A 25,069-nucleotide genomic window follows, 5' to 3' on the forward strand; every position below is an offset into this window, starting at 1 on the left:
CACCTTTAATCCCCCTCATCCATTCTGGTGCTGTCTGAGCTCCCCCCACACCAACACACACAAATGCTGCCATTCAAGCAGTTAATTTAAACAAATTCTGCCCAGCCACCACGTTGAGAAGCGATGAAAAAGCCAAATGAAGCAGCTCAAAGCCAAGGGGGGAGTGGGGGAAGAAAAAGGAAAGGAAAAAAAAAAAAAAAGCAAGAAAAGAAAGAAAGAAAGAAAGGAAACCACTCTGCACGGCAGGGCTGATACCCAGAGAGACCAGCTGCATCCTCCCAGCCCAGCCAGCCCCAGTCCTCCCCTCTCGCAGGCAATCAGATACCATGTGGGCTGTGTAATTGGATGGCAAAGGATAGAGAGAGACATCTTAAAGCTTGGGTCTAATCTCATTAACACCCGGCTGTGGGGATGCTGTGAAATCGTAGGATGCAGGAATGAGCAGCACGCTGCGCCCGTGGGGAAGGGGACGAGCAAGCTGGAGCAGGACGGCAGCGCTGGGAGGTGAAAATGCCTCTGGTTGGAGAGCAGGAGCTGGAAACGCTGCTGCTGAGCCCCAGGAACGCAGCCAGCCACGCTGATTGCTCCTGGCTTGCTTGCTCCTGTTTACCCCACAAGCACACATCCCCTCTTCCTCTGCTACACTGTCCTGAATTAGTCCCTGGGATCAGTAATTATTAATAGCACTGACGCCGATTTTTGGGCAGTAATAACCTGGCTGTGCAACAGAGAGGAGCTGCAATGGTGCACCCCTGGGGTGAAATGCCAGCGTCAAGCACCTGCGCCCTGACCCCACAGCCTGTGCCGGGCGTGCACCATCACAGCATGCACTGGGTTTGTGTTTCCACCATGCCTGCTGTGGACCAGGCACATACCCAGCCAAACACGTGGCTGAGTGTCTTGCTGGGTACGTGCCCGGTCCGTGGCAAGCAGGATCAACAGCCCCCTGGGCAAACATCCCCAAAGGGTCCCACAATGGGTTTGACCCCCAAGCCGCATCCCCAGGGCCCCGTTACCGAGGTGACCCACAGGCCTGCGTCGCGTAGCGACGGGCCAACAGCGGCCCCTGGGAAAAAGCATCGAGGGCCCAGGAGTAAGGGAGGGGGGATGAAGTGCCCACCCACCTGTGGGGCTTGAAGCAGGACAAAAGCCCCTTTGAGTGCCTTGCTAGGGATGGGAAGGCAGAAGGGATGCAGTGCCAGGACTCCTCTGAGTTCTCTTCCCAGTTTTGCTATGGGAAGGGTTTGGTGATGGGAGGACTTCCCAGAGCCAGGGTGAGACGTATGTTTTGGGAGCTCTTCCCCTTCTTTCCTCATTAAATACTCCATCTGTGCAATGGGGCAAATGCTTTTCACTCTTCCTCCACAGCATCCCAAAATTATCATGTTTCACATACTCAAGAGAATGGTTGAGCTCTTCCCACTTGCACCTCCTGGAGAAACCTCTGTCATCTAGCCCCTGGTAAAAGTCAGAGCAATTTTATCTCTGCCCCAAATGCCAGCCTCCATCCAAGGTGCAATGAGGACCACATGAGAAGGAGTTGCAAGGAAACCATTTTAAACCATTCCTGCCACCCCCTGCCTCCCAGTTTACAGGAAAAAAAGACAGCAAGATGTCTTTGGTTACCAACAGCTCCCTTGGGAGCAGTATAAATTAATCCATCTTTTCCTGTCCTGAGGGGAAATACAGACACAAATGGGGACCAAACCTCTCGGAGGCAAAGAGGGGAAAACAACCATAAAGGGGATGGGGAAGGCATCTGATAAGACACCCCCCTAATCCATATGCTGCTTGGGTCTGGCAGGGCAGTAGGTGTCCCAGCCACAGACGTCTGTGTCTCACTGGTTAAGTGAGGATAAGCTTGGGATGATAATTAATTTAAGACAGATGAGAATCTGGGAAATGAATCCCCACCTCCTCCGGCCCACCCCCCAACAGGCTGTCAACTATTGTCACCTGAGCTGCTTTGCACATGGATGCTATAGGCATACATGGAGAAACAGCCTCTCCAAACCAGGGTGCCCCTAACCCATTCCTGAGGTTGGGGATTGAGGCAGCTTCCCCTTGGCAATGCCTACAAGCCCTGTTGCACCGAGAAACCTCCCAAGCATGAGAGGAGGCACCTTCTTCAGCCACACTCAGACACTTTTGATCTTTCCAGTGCTTCAGCAGTGAGAGAATTACCCACCTGCTGCGGTGTTTGGTAAAGCATCTCAGTGCCCCAGACAGCCTGCTTGGGCAAGAAGCTGATGCCCACTGAGCAGAGCTGCTGGTATCGGGACTGCAAGCTGCATGGTCCATCACGGAAGCTGACAGCACCACAGAAAGCAGTGCTGGAAACTCTTGGTGGCTTCTTTTTGTAGTACTTCCAGCAGGAGAGACATGGGGGTCCAACAGCCACTCATGAGAGAATCAACAAGCAAATGTAGGTTAGTTACCTGGCTCTAACACAGCTGTGTGCTGGCCAAGTTATAACTTACCCTAAAACCACTGCCTAAGAGTTTTTTTTCTTCCACATCCTGGAAATCAAATTGCCACAGACTGATTCTGCTCACGACTCTTAAAGATTACTTTGAAACTTTCTGCTATCTGAGCTGTGAAAACAGGAGGAAGGAAATGCCTTTATTCTGCTCACAAAATGCATAGACAAAGGAATTAGCTTCTCTGAGCGCTCTTTTAACTCTTTCAGGGGACCAAAGGTGGCCAAGGGGTGAACACAGCACAATGCAGGCAATGAACTGCAAGGGGTGGGGGGGGGAAGGAATAAGTAAATCCCCTGTGTTTTAATAGCTATGTAATTAGCACTGCTGCCCAGCATTAGGAACACTTCATTTTCCATCACTTTTTACCATGGGTTGCAAATTCCCATTTGCCAGTGCAGCAGGGATTCCTAGATGCATAGAATGGTTTGGATTGCAAGGCACCTCAAAGACTACCTAGTTGCAAAACCCCTGCTATGGGCAGGCACACCCTCCACTAGACCAGGCTGCTTAAGGCTTCATTCAGCCTGGCCTTGACCATCTCCAAGGAGGGGGCATACATGACCTCCCTAGGCAACCTGTTCCAGTGTCTCACCATCCTTACTGTCTAGTAGCTAGTCTAAATCTGCACTCCTCAAACATCAATCTATTTCCCCTCATCCGATCATCAGCACCACTAGTGGTGTTCCCCAGGGATCAGTGCTGGGCCCCATGCTCTTTAACATCTTTATCAATGATCTGGATGAGGGTATTGGATCCATCATCAGTAAGTTTGCAGATGACACCAAGCTGGGGGCAGGTGTTGATTTGTTAGAGAGTAGGAGAGCTCTGCAGAGAGACCTCGACAGGCTGGACAGATGGGCAGAGTCCAAGGGCATGAGATTTGACACACCTAAGTGCCGGTTCTACACATCGGCCACAACAACCCCATGCAGTGCTACAGGCTGGGGTCAGAGTAGGTGGAAAGCAGCCAGGCAGAAAGGGACCTGGGGGTACTGGTCGATAGTAGGCTGAATATGAGCCAGCAGTGTGCCCAGGTGGCCAAGAAGGCCAATGGCATCCTGGCCTGCATCAGGAACAGTGTGGCCAGCAGGAGCAGGGAGGTCATTCTGCCCCTGGACTCAGCACTGGTTAGGCCACACCTTGAGTCCTGTGTCCAGTTCTGGGCACCTCAGTTTAGGAAAGATGTTGACTTGCTGGAACGTGTCCAGAGAAGGGCAACAAAGTTGGGGAGGGGTTTGGAGCACAAGCCCTATGAGGGGAGGCTGAGGGAGCTGGGGTTGCTTAGCCTGGAGAAGAGGAGACTCAGGGGGAGACATTATTGCTCTCTACAACTACCTGAAGGGAGGTTGTAGCCAGGAAGGGGTTGGTCTCTTCTCCCAGGCAACCAGCACCAGAACAAGAGGACACAGTCTCAAGCTGCACCAGGGGAGGTTTAGGCTGGAGGTTAGGAAGAAGTTCTTCATAGAAAGAATGATTGGCCATTAGGATGTGCTGCCCAGGGAGGTGGTAGAGTCCCCATTACTGGAGGTGTTTAAGAAGAGACTGGATGGGGCACTTGGTACCAAGGTTTAATTCTATTCTATTCTATTCTATTCTATTCTATCACGACAAGCCCTTGCAAAAAGTCCTTTCCTAGCTTTCTTGTAGGCCCTCTTCTGGTACTGGATTGCCAAGGAGGTGAGCAGGGATGCTCTCTTCATGATACCATATGGAGAGGGGGCACTACGTTAACAAGGCCAGAGGGATGATAGCTGCACTTCCCTACAGATGCAGACCCCTTTTGCTTTAATAATGTGTGGAAGCCAAATCCAAGCTTGCACCCAAAGCCAGACCAAAGGTGCACCCAGCAGTTTGAGGAGCAGGGCTCAATCCCATGCATTTCCACGGAAACCTTGGAAGCAGCTCAACACCCAGAAAGTCAGAGTCGGCTGCGGGTCAGAAGCACAACAGGGTGCACAGAGGGAGGGGACAGATTATCTCCAGGCAGCCGGCTGGCAATGCCTGCTCCTGGCAGCACTGGCTTGCTGGCAGGATAATGGTGCAGAACAGAACTGTGGCATGCCCATGCAGGGTCTGCACCATTACACTGGTGAGAAGAGGTCCAGGCCTGGTGGGAAGCAAAGGGGAAAGCTGCTTGGTGGCAGGTCAGGGCATGGCAGCAACGCTCACCCTGGCACTCCTGTGTGTGACTGTGAGTCAGGTCCCAAAGAGCTTATGGAAGTGCTTAAATACAAAATTATCTTAACCAAGCGTTTAATTCATGAAGCTTTGAGGTTTGGCTGTATTCAGGATCCCCCAGGGAGTCTTTTTGGGGCCCTAGTAAAAAGCTGAGGTCTGTGGCATGTTATCGGCAGGAAGAAGGGGGAAAACAAGCAAGCAGCCAGCAGCTCCCTGCACAAGCTTCCCAGCAAGGGCACTCAGCACTAAACCTCAGATGACTTTATTCTGTCCATAAGGATGCTATGCCCAAGTGGACAGCAGTGCAAGGGCCACCAGACCTGCCTCATCTTGGTCCCACCACAGCCCCCTAAAGATGGGTTTGCCAGCCCCAGCCCCTTACTTCTTGCCAGTCAGTCAGGAAGGGGGCTGGCCGCCTGCCTGCCTGGCAGCATCTTTTCCTGGGTAACCTCCCCACCTATTAGTGGCACATTTGTTTCCTTAGAGCTGTCACCAGCCACACTGACTCTTTGTTCCCAGCAGCTTCAGCGAGGCCTCACTTCCCCCTCCCTGTCCCCTTGGCTGGTGGGGAGGTCTTGCAGCACACAGACCCTGCAGTCCCCACCCAGCTAGGGTAAACATGCTCCCCCTCCTGATTGGTATTCGGGGGAAAAACATCCTAGCCCGGCCCCCGCCAGCCCTGCTCTGTCCCTGACAGAAGGGGCTTTGTCACAGAGCGCGAAGGGGTATGGCACCCAGAGTCCCAGGGACACGTGAGCACCGTGACACCAGGGACACTCGGCCCTTGCCAGGCAAAGGGGAGGGGGGCAGTGGGGAGGGAGATGCTGGGGGGCTTGCTGCAGGAGCAGCTGCCCTCTGCTCCCACCTTGGCACTTTGCTCTTGGACTGCAGACCTCTGTGCAGGGACACGAGCACACGCACATCTGTGCAAAGGCCACAGCAGGAAAGGGACAGGTCCGTGCTCCAGCACAGACAAAACACAACGGTGTGCTCACAGGCCCCTTCCCACTCAGCGCCTGCAGGCTCCCTGGCACACACCGAGCTCACCAGCCACAGAACAAGCATAAAACCTTGCTGGAGGTAGCAAACCTCAGCCAAAGCCCCAACAGCAGCGGCTGTGGGAGGACAGGGCGGGTGTCTGGCACAGGAGAGCCGGCACGCAGCCAGAGCCAGCCCACACCATAGCATGATTTCTAGGGAGCCAACATCCAGGCAGGCGCTGAAAATCCCATGCCAGATCAAACCCAGAGCTTGGGCAGGCAAGTCCCCCCCCAGCTTGGGAGGGAAGCAGAGCTGTAAGCACCCCCGCTGCATCCTCTCTTCCCACCTGGCATCAGAACAGCCACCAGGGGCACAGGATGGCTCCGTGGCCACCCAGCATGTGTTTTTGTCCTGACGTTTCTCCATCTCTGCCTTTCTGATCCGAGGGTTTTCCTGGTGCAGCGCCGAGAGGAACGGTCACTGGTAGAGACTCGCAAGCAACACTTCCTACGCGCAGCCAGCCCCATCTGAGCGGGGCCTGGTTTGTTATTCCTTTCCCCGACAGCTCCTTTTTCACTTGTCACCCTGTTTTGCTACTACTCAGCTCACAGCTTCCTCCTGCATGGTTGTGGTCCTCTCCTCCTTGAAGGATGTCATTTGCATTTTCTCAAGTTATTTAGCAGCTCTCCGTTTCTCTCTGCCTGCTCTTCTAAAGGCAGTTAGGGCTGGGTTTGGCCAGCTGTGGGGATGGTACACAAGGAACCTGCCTCAGAGCTTACCACGATGCAACCTCTCCTGCCTGGGCAGCATACCTCACTGCAGTGCTCTCTGCAACTCAGCTCAAAACTCCTTCGTTACTCAGATCTTCAAATACCCTTGGGTCCAGAGGAGGTTTGGATCAGCCCCTGGTCTCTCAGCTCCCAGACAGAAATCAGTGTAGAGCATCACTACTGCTTTGCAGTCTCCAGCTGCAGAAGGAGAGTCTTGTAGCAGCTTGACAATTCTGCCAGCTCCTACAGCATCTAGTGTGTCCCTGCTCTGTCTCAGAAAGCCACTGGTCCTGATTGAGATGTTAATGCTGTTTCCAGGGAGCCCCTGCCCTTGTAGACGGGAAAGCAGTCCCGCCAGCCCTTCCCCCTGGACTTGGCTGCCAGCTCGGATGGAGCACTGTCTTCTCCACCATTTTTGCTGGCATGGGTCCAACAGGAACCAGTGGACCATGGCCCGTGTCCTAAATCTTCCTCCTTCTAAAGACAGGACCTTTTTATCCTACTCTCTGCTCATCCTCTCTCAGCTCCCACTCTGCTGAGTGTGAAGCAGCTTTCAGCAAAAAATCCCAAACCACGGGGTGGCCACTCCCAGGGGGATACATCCAGCCAGGACTGCTGCTCCCTTGCCGAAGCATCTCCCCAGAGCTGCCGGTGGCTGAGCACCCACAGCTCCTCTCTCGCTTTGCACCAGCTCAGCTCTCCCTTGGAGAAATCCATTTATTTATAGCCATCCTGGCTGTCTTTAGCACATTTCGACAGCCCACGTCTTTGCCTCCCTGACGATGCGCCCGCAGTGTTGCTGTTCTCACCCTGCTGCTGCAGCCATCGCAGCCTCCTCGCATCCCCCACCCAGCACCCTCAGAAGGGCTTGAAAACAACTTCAGGAAGAGGTTTTAAGGGAAGGTGGGGAGAAAGGGCTACAAAACTCTTCTTCTCATCCCTTCCCCACCCTTCCCAAGGGCTTAGAGAGAAACTCAAGGGCTTGAGTCCACTCTGCCAAAGGAATAAAAAAACCAACAAACAACTCCTGCCAGCTCAGGAGAGATGCTGAAGAGAGGTCTGTCAGCAGACCCCTGGCTCTTGGCGTGGTGTGGGGCTGCACCAGGCCACTGGTGCCAAGCCATTACATGCAGGGCTGTGGGGCACCAGGGACTAGCACTAGGCAGTGCAATAGCAGAGGTCAACTTCTTGCCTGGGTAATCCTCAATGGAAGGAATGATCCATTTTTTATCAGCTCTCCACCTCACAGGAGATGTGTTCTTCCCCAGTGAGCTGCTGGGGGATACCCCACCCTGCCCCAAGCGCACAAGGCTTTGTTCTTCTGTCCAGTGCTGACAGTTTAATTAAACCCAGTTTGAGATGGGGTCACCAGGGTCAGGAACTCTCCAGTGAAACCTCAGATCAGCACCATTTCCAGCCACCAGGACTGCTTAATGAGTTATCCGCTCATTGCAGTGGATATAAAACGAGAGGCCATACGGAGAGTCCTGCTGCCTCCCAGCCCTGCTGCTGAGGTGCTGCCACGACCCCCTCCACCCCACCATCTCAAACCAGGAGGGGCTCCAGGCAGGCTTTAGTTCAATATTCTGAAATTCTGAGGGGAAAGCATTCCTCTCCAGGCATCTCACCTCCCCCCATGCCCTCATTTGAGGTTTGCATTCCGCTGGCCCTTTCCTGCCATTCCCCAGTTTATTTAAGCCCTGACAGATCAGGTTTAACTCCAGCCCCTTCCTTTATCCCCATGCACAAATGCTCTCTATAGCCAAGATCCGAGTGACTAATTGCAGTTCGAGCTGGGCTGGGAGACGACAAAGCACCACCAACACGGATTAGGCTTTGATACTCAGACCCAGAAAGCAGGCAAACAGCTCTCTGTCCCAACTCAAGCCCAACGTCCTCCTCTCTGTGCTTTATATTTCCATGATGCTCCAGGTACAGTGGAAAACTGCGCTATGGGCATCACACACCCCACATTCAAGAGAACTGCCTTAACCTGCTGCCACATTACTAAATATACATTAAGACTATGGCTAGGAAAGGCTGGAGCATGCTGCCCAGCACCCGGGTATCCATCTAAGCAACCTCCACTGGTTTCTGCATCCACCCCTGGCTTTATGCTTCAGCTGCCACCCACCTGCCAGGCCTGGCAGCCTCATTTCTCAGCTAAACAGATCTCAGCCCAACTCGTTCAGCCAGTTTCTGCTAACTCAAGACCTCCTAGTATCAAGGTGCAAGGACATGAGGACCTAGCAGGTAGCCCAGGAACTCCAAAGAGCATGCCATGGGTGGCTGCAGTGAGCAGGGGAAGGGGAAGCTTTCACAGCACCACTTGCTGAAAATGCTATGCAAACTAAGATTTGCAAGAGCACAGTGCTAGTAAGAGCCCTCTCTTCCTGTCCCATCCTGACCAACACAGGTTCTAGCCTGCCTTTGGGGGAAGGGGCCCCAAGCCACGGGGCCACCCCAGATCCATTTCAGCAGTTAAGTAAGTGCAAGGCCTGGCAGAGAGGCTCCGATTTCAGTTCAAGGCGAGGTGATTTCAATTTCACCTAAACCTGCTCCCCAGTGACTCATATCCCTGTAGCCTGAGCTAGGTTTGTGGCAATTTAAGAACGTCCTTATGACCTCCTGTACCGGTCAGACTAGCATTGATCCAGACCCCATCTCCTGTTAAGCCAGTGTGACAGTGTGTCTAGACAAGGTCTACCCTGGGCACCCCCTGCCCTACTGTTCCCCCTTAAACCATCCTTGGCACCTCAGCAATGGGAAGCCACAAGGAGAGGGAGCAGCAGGTCCTCCGGCATGCAAGGCTTTGCTGCCCAAATGCAGCACCCAAGGCTCTGTCAGGGAAGATTCCCTGGTAGATTCCTGCCTGCCTTCACTAATGCAGGCAGCATGTGGGGCAACATTCTGCAGAGAAGGATGGCAGGCAGCTCAGTGAGTCCCTCACCCTCAGTCCCACAGCTTGTCACAGGGACTCCACTCAAAGAGTGCATCAAAGCTCCCCAAGACACAGCACTGCCTACAGCTGAGGGGAGCTACAAAAATCCCAGTCTGTTTACACAGCCTCACACTGCAAAAGAAGGGCTCTGGGTGATGGTGTCTAGGTAGTGGTTTTCACAGCAGACATGGTCAGAAAGCAGTTTCGAGGCAAGCAGGAGAAAATGGGTTTGAAACAACCACCACACTGCAGGAAGCAACAGGCAGTGGCTGAAACACAGCTGTGTGTGAGGTGGCAGCCCTCTCACCCACGGCAGCGTGCACAGCCCCACGCACACCCTGCGAGGGTGCGCAGAGCCACACACACTCCATGGCACAGCCCCAGCTCTGCAGCTGGGCACAGCACACAGCCCACCTGGGCAGCTGCACTGCACCTCCCCAGTGAATTGTTGGGGTTTGCTTCTTGAAAGAGCCTGGTATTAAAACCCACAGAAGATTAAAAGGGAAAGATTCCTATTTGTAAAATAGTTCTCTTGACCACGTCTTTGTTATGCAATGGGCGGCTGGAGGAGGATGAGCCCTTGCTGGCGCCAGGACGCAGCACAGCTGAGTTCAACAAATGCTGTTTGATCATTAATTGAACGCCTGTGCTATCAGCTGCCATTACCTAGGCCCATCTTTGGCAGTGGTCCAGCGTTTCACACATCCCACACTGGCAAGCCGCACAGTGTTTTAACCCTTCATTACACTGCCTCCGGCTGGACTCTGACACTGACTCCTCCCTGGCACTGTTGGAAGAAACCTGCATTGCCACTGAGCAAAACAGCTCATCCACAGCCTGCCTGCACAGGCAGAGCTGCCTGGCCCCAGACATGCCCATGCCTGATACTAGCAGTGTCAGCCCATTCAGTTATTTCATCTAGTAGTACCCTGACCCAGCAGGAACCTGGCATCCTTGTTTCACAGCTGAGAAACGGAGATACAAGATGCAATAAGCAGCGAGCTTGTGTCCTGGCCATAACTACCCTGCCTACCCACTGCTATTCAGCCACAGGGTGTGAGCACCTTCCCTGAGCACTTGCCCCCAGTTTGGCATGCATCCTCTCCTCCTCACAACCCCCTCCTAATGTATGTGGTGCTTAGAGCCAGGAAAATGCTTTGTTAAGAGGATTTCTTGCAGTTTGAACGATGCTGGCACTGCCGGTGGCACCACTGCCTGAGTAAAGCAGCCCCAGGCAAGGGAAAGTCAATACTGAAAAGAATATCTGTCAAAATCCCAGTAGCCCTCCCTAGGCAGCCTACTGCTGCACAGCAGGAGGAGGAACAGAGGGGCCTGCAGAAGTGGGGCTTGCACAACACGAGGTGATCCCTGAAGGTGTTTCTGCAGGCACAGAGGGACAAGCAAGGATGAGGGCAGGCAGGGCTGTGCAGGGAGGTGGCAGCAGGCACAAGGGGCTGGACCTGCCCTAGGCAGGGCTTCCCTCTCCTTCCCCAGGCTGCCCTCGACACCAGCAGAAAGGCAGCTCTCGAGAAGGGCCACGAGGTTCTGTGCTCTGCAGAGGTCCCTGGGCAGGATGCAATACCCTTGAGGACATTCTCTTTCAGCCTCCCTTCCAGACAAGGTGGTGTAAGGGCACCCCACTCCAGAGCCTGTGATCTGCACCCAGAGATGAGGCTGTGGTGCTTGCAGCGCCTCTGCTGCTGCCACTGTGGAGGCACAGCTCAGCCTGGCAATGCCACCACCAGCCCAAACTGCCAGTACCTCCTTCCACATCCCCATGCACTATAAGGATGTTCGACCCAGTCTTTAACAGCACTGGCCTCACATCTTCTGCAAGACAAAGCTGATTCCCCATCATGCTGTGTGCCCAGGTCGCTGAGCAACACGGTGTACCAGTAACCATTAGCACAAACCCCCAGAAGCAGAACCTTCTTGGGACATCAGTGCCCCTCCAAACCCCATGGCAGCCCTGAGCAGCCTGAGAAGCTGGGCAGGGAGCCTCACTGGCACAGAGAGTACTTACAGCCGTGACAGTGCCTGGTTGTTCTGGAAGAGGAGCTCGGGCAGGGTGTGCAGCTGGTTGCGGTTCAGACGTCTGCAAGGAAGGAGGAAAGGGTCAGGGTGTTGAGGGCAAAACAAACACTCCACCTGCAACCCAGACAGCAGCTCCAGGCACAGCTTGGGCACTTTGACTCAGAGGGACCATTAGGAGCAGAGCATCCCACCCAGCAAGAACACCCCTGTCCTGCTCACAGCAGTCCTGGCTGGGGGCAACCAACGGGGCATTAATAGACTTACTCACAATATTGTAATTACACACAGACAGGACTCCAGGCTGTTAACTGCTGATTGCTGCTTAACTGCACTGTTAACCTGCTGCTCGCTCAGCTCCTCACATTTGCTCCAGCAACTCAGGATTTTTAAACTGCTGAGCTGTTTTACTGAGTACTGGACTGGAACTTACAGCTCCCTCATTAACATACAGGACACAGCTGATAGCTGAGAGAGTGCTTTGTATTTAACCTACCCCTCACCTCAAAAGCGTCGGAAAGGACTTTAAGATTTGCAGAAAGAGGGTTGCACCCCACGCTGTAAATGACTGCTGCCATGCAGCAGAGAAGCTGTTTGAAGCCAAACAGCACTGATGCATTATGGTTTAAAGCAAAAAGAAGAGGATGCTCTCTGCGATGGAGCCTGACAGCCCCTCACCAACCCACCTCAGTTCCCAGGCACTTACAGCCGTTCCAGCTCCTTCATGTCATCGAATGCCCCACGCTCCACTGTGCTGATCTGGTTCTCCATCAGCTGCCTGTAGACAGAAGGGGTCAGCTTTCTGGAAAGGTGGTCCCCAGCGCCCTTGTCTCACTGACAGTATCCCCAGTCATACTCTGGATCCAGGGCCACCTCATCCCTAACATCCCCTCAACACAGTCTGGCCTCTTTCTCCCCAGTCCCTCATGGCTGAAAGCCCACCATGCTCAGCTCAACACAGATGCTCTCCACCCCCACTGGCACATGCCTAGCAAAGGGCTTATCTCTACCAGCCCCACAAGGGGCCATAAGCTGAGCACAGTGCCTGCCAAGGTCAGGGCAGCCAGCCCCTGGCTGGGAACTCACAGGACACGGAGCTGCTTCAGCCCAGTGAAGTCATTCTTGTTGATCCGTGTGATGTTGTTGCCATTGAGCTCCCTGCAGAGAGAAGAGGCAGAGATCAGCAAGGAAGCACTCAGAGAGTGGCCTGGCACTTGTGTTCCTCAGTAACTCCTCAGATAGGGCAGACAGGGCTCAAAGGACAGAGGTAGTTGCTGCATTTGTGTGCCAAGAATCGGAAAGCTCCAAAGAGGACTCTCATCCTCAATGGCCAGCAGCACTGGGCACACACTAGTCTGGCTGGCCAGGAGTGAGTAAGCTGACATCTTTCTGACCATAAAGCAGCAAGAGGCAGGGGCTGCCTGCCTGCCCCATCTCTCGGTCTCCACACTGGATGCTCGACTTGGGACAGGAGCCCCAAAGCCCTCAGCAATGGAATAAGCAGCAACACCAGCATCCACCTGCCTGGGTGCACATCACCCTGCTCTGAAAATGCAGCAAACACCTGGTAAGGTCATCCCAAACACACAGACAGGCTTAGCAGGCAGGGGTAGTAAGAAAACAAACAACTCTTCCCTTCAAAAAGCAAGATTCCTCCAAACACCCAGCTGCAGGCTGGTGCAGCTGGTGCATCACAAGTGGCTCACTTCACAGCCATGTGACACATTAGGCCTGGAGAATAAGGTACACTTAATATTTCACCTTCCAAGAGACACTTGCAAAGGCCAAGCTGCTTCTCCTGACATCACTCTCACAACAAAAGCCCTGGGTGCACACAGGAGCAAGTATTCCAACCAGAAGGAAAATAGTGTCCCGGCTTGCTCGTCCTGCCGGTGGAATTACGAGGACAGGGCAGCCTATGGGGTGCCTACACCCAGCCCACGGCTGCTGTCCTGCCCACACTTCTGCTCAGTACCAGGGCAAGGTGTGCGTGACTGCTGGACCCACACATTGCAACGGCTGTAGTCCCAGCCTGCCGGCGACACCTCCCTGGCTCTTGGGAAGAGGCCCTTGAGCCTCCCTGGCTCAAAAGCTTCTGGAGCCACGGCATGAGCGAGACAGGAGGGCGCTGCTCCGGGGCAGGTTGCTGTGCCTGGGCAGGACCCCAGCATGCAGGGCTGCCAGGGAGACTGGGGCGCAGGAATGGCCCCTGCCACAGGAGGGGCCGAATACAAACTCCATCATTCCCGTTGAGCGACTAAGCCTCCCTCCACCGGGCTCTGCAGCCGTGCAAGAGGCCAAGGTCAGCGCTGGGCTGGCCTCGGAGGCACCGAGCAGCATGTACGGCCATCGAGTCCAGCCAGCACAGCCACACACCCCGGGGTGTGCCATTGTCCTGCTGAAACGGCTGATAATGGCTAATGAGTTCCAGCTCGCCATTATAGGCTCCTAATTACACCGCTATTCAGCGCCCGAGATTGTCGGGCTCCTGCCATTATCCAGCCGTGTGTGCCTGTGCTGGGAAGGAGGTGGGGAAAGCACTGTTACTAGGACACAGATGAATGCAAGTGGGGAATGAATAGAGGTTCCCCAGCCCCAGCGATTAAACTGAAACCCACACTTGGGCTCTGCCACCCCTCGGCTCACCCAGCTCCCCATGTAGCCACAGCCTGCACACCTGGCTCCTGGGGATGAGGCTCCAACTCGCAAGATTGCACCCCGTGGGGCTCAGTCCTGCCTTTCTCCTGGGCTGCAAACCCCACATCCAGCCCGTAAGCCTCAGGCTCGAGGCACTGGGGCGAGTCACGCGTTTTAAGGACATCTGTCACTGCAGGAGGGGTGGCTCGGTATGTGCAGATGTGTGTCCACCTCCCGATGGACCACAGCCCTGAGGTCAGCTAAGGGCAGAGAGAAATTCTGGCTTCAAGGGTGGTTTTCTCCAAATGTTCTAAAGGGTCCCTGCCAAAGCAGATGGTCTGGATGCTCCCCAGAACCATGCTGGAGGCCAAACTGGAGGTAATAGTGACTGCTCAAACTCTTGGTGAGGGAAGGTCCCCTGCAGGACTTCCATGTTGCTTTCTTTTAAACCGTTACTCTAGGTGCAATGTCTGAGTGGAAGTTAGGAAATCTGGTACTGCAGACAAACAGAGCAGAGAGGTTCGATTTCAGAAGAGCTCAATCTGAAAGACAAGCTGGGTTTGGACACCTCTGAGGTCCTCAGCACACCAGCACCCCAGAGCCTTAGCCAGAGGCAGAGCAAAGGCAGGGCATCATAGACATGGAGAAACACCAAAGAGCCATGGACTGAGCACGGCCAGTCCCTCCACTGAGCATGGCTAGTTCTCTCCCCCAGGAACCTTCTGGGACAGAGCAGCCTGAACCCAAATACTTCAGCAAAAAGAGGCAGGCACATACAGGATGTGCTGCCCTGGGGCAGTGCCCAAAGACAGACCACCTTGGTGGGCAGCCGTGCAGCCCATCCCAGCCTCTGCTCCCTGCGTCTTTGGGGTGCTCCAGCACTGGAGCTGGTAGCTATCCTCCAGCACCACAGTATCCCAGGGGCCCTTCACAGCCCTGCTCTCTCGGAGACTGACCCTGACAACTCCTTTCAGCACACCCCACACCCCCTTGCCTTTGTTCTGGTAAATGATGGCTTTTGCAACCAAGATGGGAAAGAACAGCAGGTAAAGCTTATTTGTAAGGATGCCGAGGCAATACTGCTATTTAACTTCAAGCCATTTTTCCCCTTCTAAATCCCCTTCAGTTCCTCATGGAGATAAATTACAGCCTGCTGTGCCCAGAAAGCCAGATCCCCGCTGCTCAGCTGCTCACCCGCTGCCTCCATGCCCTTTCCTAGTGAAGCAAAACACCCTGCCCTGCCCCACACAGCAGAGCTTCCATAAGGACTGGTGTGCCTGGGGAGTTGCCTGGCAGAATGGTTGCATTTTTGGACTGTGATGTGAAAACAGAGATGCAGGGTACGCTCTTTCCCCATCGTTCCACAGGGTTTAATCCCAGAAATCCAGGCTGCCCTCTCCTTCCCCCAGCATCCCAAACCTCACACTGCCACTGGAGAGGCAGCGAATTTTCATTTGCAACCTTGAAGTTTCAGAACACCCCCTCCCATTTCTCCCTGGGAAGAACAAAGTCATTAAAACAAGCAGTCCCTTTGCTACGTTGCTTGTGGATCATCCCACTCCCAGATGGGATGTCTGTGCTGCAGCAGGCTTCGTTAGACTGGATTTGCATAGTCTGGGTTTATATTTGGTTTCTAGCTTTGGATAGCTCACTCCATTCCCAGGGGGTCTGATGCGTCTTTTCCCTTTCAGGGTTTGGAGCTACACTAACTCAGAAACAGCCTCACAGAGTGCAAATGCTGAGAGGTAATTTATTAAATACAGCCAACGTGAGTGGTATTTCCCTGGGCACTGATTTACCAGGAGCAGGGAGGAGCAGACAGCACAACCCCACTCTCTGTGCTCTGCTGCAAAGCCTCAGCTGTTGGGCACACGCATGGTTCCTGTCCTTGTGCTCAGCCCAGCTCACAGCCAGGCATAAATCCTGGTGCTGTGCTCCCTGGCCTCCCACTCCTAGGGCAGCAGAGGGGGACTCTGCAGGACAAAATCCTGTATTTGCACCTACAAGCAGAGAAACACACTCTGGCCTGTCGGTGCCAGCACAGGGTGGGCACCCACAGCACCTGGGCACTGACTGAAGGGATTTCCAGAGAAGAGGTTCATGCCAGCAACACCTGCAGCCAGCCATGCTCCAGTGGTCCCCACTCTGAGGGCTGCTGGAGCCCAGCAAGGCCAGTAGTTGTATCGTTCCTCTGATGTGTCCCTTCCTCCATGGTCACCAGCACTCTGCCATTTCTGCCCTTGGCTCAGAGCACTGGCCCCCAGGGGCAGAGCTTCCCTCCTAGCAGCTCCAAAGTCCTCATCCCAGAGCCCTGACCACAGCTGGAGCCAGCAGTGCCAGATAATAACCAGGGAAGCTGAGAAATGAAGGCTGCAAGGTCATACACCTCACAGCAGTATCTTTGCAGCCCTCCATCAATCCTGGCACGGTTCCTTCAGGGACAGGGATTGACACTCCCCCATGCCCTATTCCAGCATGTCACTGTTCTCAAGGACCGTTCCCAAAACTCTGACCTGAACCCCTTCACTACGCCCAGGCTGCTCCCTTGCTCACAGTCCTGTTCTCCTCTCACAATCCTGTTCCACTCAGCTAGCCCCCAGCACCAGGGTCACAACCCTCCCTGGGGGCCTCTCTGCCTTGCAGAGATAGGACTGCTTAGTTCACGCTCTCTATTGGTGATCCACTCTCGACAAACATCTTCCTTAAGTCCCCAGGCAACAGCATCCTTTTTGTCAGCACACTCCTGTTCACCAAGCCCACTTGGAAATCTCAGCCCGTCCTCCAGCCTGCTTGCATCTCTCCCAGCCTGGTGACATCTGCAGATGTCACAAGCAGCTTGTGTCCCACCACACAGACTGCTAATGGAAACATGGATGAGGCTCAGACCCCTGACTGACCTCTGTGCTCAGCACTGGGGGGCAGAGCAGCTGCAACCTTTCATCCTACACTTTTATTGCATTTTTTAAGTCTTCTCAAGATTTCACCCGGCTGCTTGAATGTAATCAAGTCTCAGCACAAGCTTGCTGAGCTGCCCAAGCAAAAGACAGGGCAGAGCCCTTTTCATTCTTCAGGGGACTAGTCCACTCCAGTGCCAGCATGAAGGGATGCTCACATCCACCAGCTCCCTGCAGCCCATGGAGCCATGGTTGGGTACTAACCCCATCCCCTCCAAGGAGCAAGATGGGTACATGGTGCTGCTGCTCGCTGCTCCTGGAGTGGGGACTGGGCACCCACACCCTCATCTGACAGAGCTACAACAGTTACCCTGCCCTGACCAGAATCCCTGAAGAGAGAGCAAGGGTGCCCATAGAGTTCATCAAAGTTCCTTTAAGAGTGCCATACACCTCAAACACCTCGCCAGCACCCCACTTACCAGATGCCTGCCGGGCGATGTGCTCAAAGAGGACATAGCTCCAAGAGCAGCTAGGTGCTCTTTGGGCTCATCTCACAATAACTACTACCCTTAGCCAAAGGGGAACCCAGCCCCACACACAGCGTCGGCCCCCAGCACAGAGCACAAGAGGCTTTGCAAGCTTTTACGAGGTACTAAAGCAGGTTAGCATCACAATAAATTTTTACGTGTTACAAACAGCATCGATCGTGCAAGTAGGTGAGGATCTGGAAGGCTTTCTGCTCTTCTTAACTTCTCTCTGGGGTTTTCATGCCACAGCCATTAGCTGCTCACAGTCAGAGAATGCTTTACACTCGCACAGCATCGTGGTGTGTCACCTTCAGGTTGAAAATAAATAACCTCCCACAACCCCGGTTTGAAAGAGAAAAGGCAGCAGGTTGTTTCTGCTTCACAAATGGGGAAACTGAAGCTCAGCCAAGAGAACAGTTTTCCCTCATAACCTCACAACTTGGCTTTTTGGGCTGAGTAGCCTGGCATGGGGTATAACTGCCCCTGTGGATCCTCTGCTTCCCAGGGCAGTGGAGGCAGTGGAGCCCTCAGGCTTCATCCTGCCACTCTGCAGATCGAGGTCCAATCCACCCCGCATCTTCCTCAGCAAACACCCTTTGTTCATCCCTCATGAATCAGCTCACAGCAGGGATGGGAGGACAAGCTCACCCAAATTGCTTTGTTTCAGATGCCTACTCAACTCCAAACCAGATGGGTCTCTTGGAATATCCCATTTTGGAGCTGAGGCTTCCTCCTACTGAGAAATATGCAGGGCCAGTAGCTTGCATCTCTCCCACTCTTGGTGCCCAGGGCTGCTCCTCAGCTGCATCACTTGAAAAATTAATCTTCCTTTTTTCTGATCTTCCTCCTCCTAGCAGCCTTTCTCCCCCACAGGACACTTGCCTCTGCTATTTTGAGCAGCAAGTGCATCCAAAATGCATGCCAGGAACGCAGATACTCAGCACAGCTTCAGAGCCCGTATGTGGCAGGGAGACCTGAGACCGTCCTGAAGGTGACAGCCTGGGACCAACCCTGCACCAGCACCATGGAGAGGTTCCCGGCACCCACCTCACAGCCTTTCTGCTTCCAGCAGCACCATGACTCTAATGGCTATCCCTTCCCACTGCCCACATTGCCAACTGCAGCCTGGCATCACAAAGCAAGACAACCTCTGCTTGCCACTCTGCCATTGTAACCATCCCTCGAGTGGGGACAGGGGACAGGTGTCAGAGCTGGCCTTGGAGCTACTTGCGCTGGAAGCCTGCTGGGGAGCGTGATCTGGGTCTGACATCCCCTGGGAGGGGGCCATTTGCTACTGCACAAGTGCCTTTTATTGCCTTTCAGGAAAACATACCCAGAAATGTCCCCTTCCCTTTTTCAGGTTTTATGAAAGGTTATTTCAGTATCAATAAAGAGGATGCATCTGTGGCAATAAGGACCTCTGGAGCAGATAGAGCCCATGAAGGACTTGAATATGAGACAAAGACAGGCTCCTTGGTTGCCCACCTTGCCCTCCTGTACATGCACGCAAGAACATCCTGCTCTACTGCTTGCCCCACCTGCCCAGGCCAGCTCCCAGGAGGGCAAAGCAAAGCAAGGATGGAAGAAGCCCCTCTCAGTGTGGGGTCACAGGCTCACACACTTTTCCCCAGAGAGGACACCCTTTCCCTGCCTTCCCCACCTCTTTTGCCCTGGGCTGCATGCCCTGCTCCTTCCCTCGTGGTGGTCTCTTGAGCATTGTTTGCATTTCATAGCTGCCTCACTCCTCTGCTGGCCGGAGGTTTGGTGAGAAACAATGGAAGCCGAGGAGCATGAAATTCAAAGCAAATGCACCTCCTGTAACAAGTCAGTTAGACGGTTTCTGCGGGTGCGTGTACCCAGGGTGTTACTCTGCACCCCACAGATGCAGGCTCTGGGGAGAGCAGCAGCAACAGCAAGGGGCTTTGAAGGTGCAGGTGAGAGACCCACAATTAAAGCCAGGAACAATTCCCCTTTCTTGCTCTCACCTCAGCAGCCAGGAATTGCCAGCAGCACAATGTATCACCCTCGAGAAGCAAACTGGCAGCACATTTAAGGCAAAAATATCTATTTTAAAGGATGCAATAAAACAGAGCTAGGGAAGGGTTTATAGGGAAGCAATTGCTGTGTGGGGTGAGAAGTGGTCACCAGAGGCCAATCTACCTGCCTTTATTGCCTGTTACTGGTGACTTTTCCCAACCAGGGGACAATAGATCCTCCGCTATCAGCCTCGGCTTCAGTCAATACAAACACGACATAGTTTTTTAAACTAATATTTTTCCAGCATGCAATTCCATGGAGAGCAAGAAGGCAGCGTTACCATGGTGATATATAGACAGCATCTGCCTTGGACGTAGCTGAAGGGAGAAATTGGAATAGAATTGCAAATTTCCTCTGTCCGGGAAGGCTCCCAAGGAAGCCACCGTAGTAGGCTGAGCAGGCTGCCTTTCCCAGCCAGCCTGCATCCTCCCAGTGCCCAACACTGGCTCTCCAGAGAGCCAAGGGCAGCCAGGCTAGGTGAGCACTGCCCTGGCTGGATGTCAGTCCTGCATCCTGCCCCTGACAAGCCTGCTTAGCTGCTACACCAAAAACTTGCCCAGAGACACCATGAAACAGGGAGGTTGACCCCCTCCAGGCCCTTCCTAAGTATTAATGTTCCCCAAAGCCTCCCAAGGAGACACAGGCCAACAACCAGTGTCAAGTGCATGAGTACAGCTGTGACACACCAGCCTTACTGCTGAGAGAAATTTTGCTGAACTGGCTGGAGTGAGACATAGAATCAGAATTGTTAGGGTTGGAAGGGACCTCAAGGATCATCTAGTTCCAACTCCCCCTGCCATGGGCAGGGACACCTCACGCTAGATCAAGTTGCTCAGAGCCACATCCAGCCTGGCTGCTACCACCTCCCTGGGCAACCTGTTCCAGTGTCTCACCACCCTCATGGGGAAGAATTTCTTCCTAACATCCAACCTTAATCTACCCATTTCTAGTTTTCCTCCATTCCCCCCAGTCCTGTCACTACCTGACACCCTAAAAAGTCCCTCCCCAGCTTTCTTGTAGGCCCCCTTAAGATACTGGAAGGCCATAATAAGGTCTCCTTGGAGCCTTCTCTTCTCCAGGCATGGGTGCATGAAGGAAACAATATGATCTGAACAAGATCTCACTGCTGCAATTTCAGCATGGGACAGTTTGGCAAAGCACAAGCATTCATCAGGTGCACCTGCCCTGGAATCGTGCTCCTGTACCCAAAGGCTGGAGATCAGCACCCCTTCCCTTCAACAATGCAAATGGGGGAGGTGGCAGAGCTGGCTGTGAGCTGGATGAGGCCCATTTCAGCAGGAGAAACAAGGCAAACAGGAGCTCCATGCAATGCTCAGGTCAGAGATGCTGAGAGGGAGAAGAGAGAGGCAAGGAGGATGCAATGATGGGGACCACCAAACCCAGCTCTGCTGCCCCCCATGTGAGCGGAGAGGGGCACTGCACAGTTAACAGCCTCCTCTCTGGTGGGCTGAATGGGGAGTTAGGGCAATTCTCAGCTGAAAACTTCAAAAGCAGGAGTGAGTGCAGTGATAATAGGCTCAATACCTCCCACACAAGGAAAGAGCTGGTCTGGAACCAGCCATTTGACAGTGGCAAATTTGCACCTATCCTGCTGGCATAGGGAGAGCAACCCAGCTCCCCAGGAGGGCAGTCTCCTCTTCAAAGATGCTTTCACAGAAAGAAAGAAAGAAAACTAAGTGAACAGGGAAGGGAATTATGCCCTTCTCCCACAGCTCTCCTCTGGCAGCTGAGACCTGAGGGATTCCCAAGAGCAGATAACACTCTAGCGCTGGAGGATAATTGCCCCATCCTGCTTACAGTGTCTCCAGGACCAGCTCCATCATGCTTGCCAGAGGCATAGCGGGAGCACAGGCAGCTGTGCAAAGCACCCAGAAATTTTGCTGCTTCCCATCTTGCTGCAGCTCAAGCCTCTCTGCTCAGAGCCTGATGCAGGCAGAGGCATTGGGTGCAGGCACCACTTGGCATTTATGTTGGATGTGCTGTGTCCTGCTGCAAGGAAAGAGGGGTCCTGTGTCTCTCCATACAGCCACCAACCATGCTCCGTTCTAGACAGGTCTCTAGCCCTGACTCTACATCAACAGCACAGCACCAGGGAGACATCACAGGGGAAACCTTCAGGCAGAAGGTAAGACAGTATCTCCCCATTTCATGACTGTCCAAAGTTGCAGTGACTCTGCAAGGCAAATAATTCCCTCTTCTTCACAGGAAAAGGGTGTATGTCAAAAGTGATGGAGTTCAGACCTCACCACAGGACACTGCTGTCTAAGTCCCCCGGAAGACTCTGGCAGTGCTGGCATGCACATCTGCAGCAGCAGTGCTGCCCTGTCCAGGGATTCAACCCATACCACCATGAGACTCAGCCAAAAGCCTAGAGCCTCCAAACACCACACTATCTGCCCAACAAAGCTGTGGGCATTCAACAGGCAGGCAACATGAGGGACACCACTGCTCACCAGCACTGTGGGATGCATGGCAAGGTCTACATCACTCACACTGTGCATCCTGGGGCTTGGGAAAAGAGGCACATAACGGAGGGCACCAGTAAGAGGTTACTGGCTTCCCAAGGAAAGCTGTCCCCTGGAGACAGCAAGTCCCAAGCACAGCCTCTGCTACAGACTCCCCCGTGGTTGCTAGCTGACCCTGCCTCATCAAGTAGTGAGGAGTTGGAGACTGAGAGGTTGCAGCCTCTCTACAGGGAACTCAAACTTGCTTACAAACTGTTACAGTAGGAATTCACTACTCGGAGACAGACCTGCACTACACAGACACCCTCAAGCACCTGCAAGGGTGTGCAACACAGCAGGAAGCAGTTATCCAGCAGACAACACCCACGAGAGAGCAGCATGTCTAGCTCAGCCCAGCCAGCAGATTCGGCATTGGCAGCTGCGGGAGCGTACAGAAAACCCAACGTTGCCAAGCAGCCATGAGCATGGAGCGCCGGGTCAGTGGAGGCAGAACAAGAGGCAGCAAGCAGGACCCACACTGGAGGAGGTGAGATACCTTGTGGGCCAAGAGCGAGGCATCCATCCTAGCACACCCTCCATCTGCCTGTTCCAGCATCATCTTGTCTGAGCTGTGCTGGGCACCTGCCTGGCAGGCAGGAGCTCACTGCCCATGCACCCCCAGCACCCTGTGCCTGCGTGCGTGGAGAGCAGATGCTGCAGAACCTACTGAGCTCCCCAAGGGGCAGAAAGGGCTGGTGCAGGCTGTATGCAAACCTCCCCCCTGCCATGGGTTTGGAGGAAAGGGAGATCCTGTCTCAGAGCTCACAGACCAGCACTGTAGGACTGCAGCTCACAGCAGCCTGGTTGCTGTGCTGGGTAATAACCATTAGTATGGCAGAAGAGAAAACTCCACTCAAGCGGCGTCCCGCAATGCTCCCAGCACTACATGCTGGGTGCAGCCCCGGCAGCTGCCAGGCTGCCTGCAGTCGCTGCCTGCGGGGTCTCTCCCCAGACGCAGGCAAAGGGCACATACACACACCAGTAACCGCAGGCAGGGACAGGAGCAGCCCCGTGGCGTGTGCGCATGTGGCTGTCCCGGGCCACGTCCTGCGGCTCTGCTGCCCGAGCAGATGGTAGCCCAGTGCTTCCTGGCACAGCAACGGGGATGTTGGGGCACCTTGGCTGGGGAGGGGCTATTGTGTCACCATAGCCTATGGGACGAGGCAGCCTGAGCGGAGGTGAGAGGCTGGGGACAGTCTTTCTCTCCTGCTTGCCCTGGGGTCACCTGCAAACCGGGAACCTGCAGTCAGCAGCGGGTTGGACACATTCAGCTCATGTTCCTCTCCCCGAGCAGGGACCTGCTGCAGCCACACGACTCCCTAGGAGGGAGACCTGCCTAGCTGGGTGCAGTGGCAGAGGGACACTCCACTCAGAGGAGGTCAGCACGAACCGCAAGACCCCCACTGCCGTCTGGACTATGGCTGTGAGAGAAAGAGACCTAGAGACAGCCCCTGCACCCCCGAGGATGCGGCTGAGGCTTTCACTAGCGGTGAGGGGCCGACAGAGGGGACCGGCAGGGCTGGGCAAGTCGGGCGGGCCCCAAGGGGAGTGTGGGGAAACGGAACCTGATCCTGGCACCATGTGAAGATCTGCCAGGACGGATTCCCGGGTACAAAGGGCTATCCAGCACGGGTAGGGGCTTGTGGTGGCAGGGACCTTCAGCCAACCTCTCCGGCTGTGTGAGTACCCCATAACAAGCTACAGCAGGGGAAGCCACACATCTACCTGTGGGTTCCATGGGGAACCCAGCTCCACGCGTACAGCCTGTTCCAGGTCACCTCAGTGCAGATGTCCAGCAGGAACAACCTGCCTCCTCAGGCACACCTCTGATCCCAGTCCTGCTCTGCCTGTTTGCACACACACTGTCACACGCAGGCTTCTGCACGTGCTGGACCCCTTCCACACCCCTTCCACAGATGAAGGGTTGCACACCCATTGCTCCCCACATCAACGGGCTACTGCACCCTGCGATGGAGGGTATAATCCCATATACCCACGCAACAGGCTCTTGCACACTCATCCCTGGACAGCACTTTTACCCAAACCCGCTGCAGAGAAGGATGCGCCCACCCCACCAGGCTCTGGCACACGGGCACAGCCCGCTCCCTACCCCCAACCCGAAACATTTGCACAAGCATCCCATAACAGACATCCGCACCCTCCTCGGATAAGCGTTTGCACACCCCCTCAGCCAGGCTATCGCTCACGCACACCCCGGGCAGGCTCTTGCACACGCGTCACCGGACGGGCTCCCATACACGCTCCTGGCGTAGCCCCCGTGCTAGGACCTTGCACTCACAGTTCCGCTGGTCCTGGCCCGCACTTTTGACCGCCTAGCCCCCCCAGAAGGGGCATTCGCCCCAGCACCCCGCCGGGCTCCCGCACACTCCCGCCGCAGCCGCTCCCCCCGCCGCGCCGGGCCGGACAAAGCCCACCGGTACTCACAGGCGCTCGGTGCCGCGGGGGATGCTCTTGGGCACGGCGCGGAGGGCCGTGCCGTGGCAGTCCACCGTGGTGCCGGTGCAGGCGCAGAGCGGCGGGCAGGCGGCGGCGCGGCTCCGGCACAGCGCGGCGCACGCCAGCAGCCAGGCAGCGGCCCGCAGCCCCGCCGGGACCCCCGCCGCCGCACCCCTCCCGGGAGTTGGGGCCGCCATGGAAGCGGGCAGCGGGGTTAGGCGGCGGGGCCACTGCGCATCACCGGGGAACGGAGCTGGGCTGCTCTCGACGCGGCTCAGCACGGCTCAGGCTCCGGGGCGGTAGCCCCGTCGGCGCGCACCCACCTACCCGCCCGCCTCACTGCCGCCCCATCCCGCAGCCCAGGCACAGCCTCCACGCTGGCTCCTCCCTCACGCCCAGCCCACCCCGACAGGCCCCCCGCCGTCGCCCCTCCCCGCCCCCCTGGCGAGGGTAGGAGCAGTCCCGGCCGGGCAGAGCACCAGCCGCCCACAGCCGTCGGGGCTCTGCACCCCTCCGGCTGTGCGGCAAAGCGGGATCAGGCTCGATCCCATAGCTCGGAACTGCGGGTTTAGCCCACGGGGCAGCCGCTCTTCTCAGTGAGACGGATG

At 55.1% G+C, this 25,069-nt stretch overlaps 1 protein-coding gene across 1 annotated transcript in view; it reads right to left on the reverse strand.

Annotated features, from left to right (window-relative positions):
* SLIT1 (slit guidance ligand 1) overlaps positions 1-24,795 on the reverse strand; it is a 65,478-nt gene extending 40,683 nt beyond the window's left edge. The window contains exons 1-4 of the mRNA XM_068139540.1: positions 24,450-24,795; positions 12,471-12,542; positions 12,091-12,162; positions 11,377-11,448 (exon numbers count right to left, since the gene is read on the reverse strand). Of these exons, the coding sequence (XP_067995641.1) occupies positions 11,377-11,448; positions 12,091-12,162; positions 12,471-12,542; positions 24,450-24,658 (425 nt within the window). The 5' untranslated portion in view covers positions 24,659-24,795. The remainder of the gene's footprint in view (positions 1-11,376; positions 11,449-12,090; positions 12,163-12,470; positions 12,543-24,449) is intronic.
* Between the last annotated feature and the right edge of the window lie 274 nt (positions 24,796-25,069).

This window comes from Melanerpes formicivorus, unplaced genomic scaffold, assembly GCF_026170545.1.
Source record: "Melanerpes formicivorus ecotype bairdi unplaced genomic scaffold, bMelFor1.0.p_v2 SCAF_6, whole genome shotgun sequence".
Lineage (NCBI taxonomy): Eukaryota > Metazoa > Chordata > Aves > Piciformes > Picidae > Melanerpes > Melanerpes formicivorus.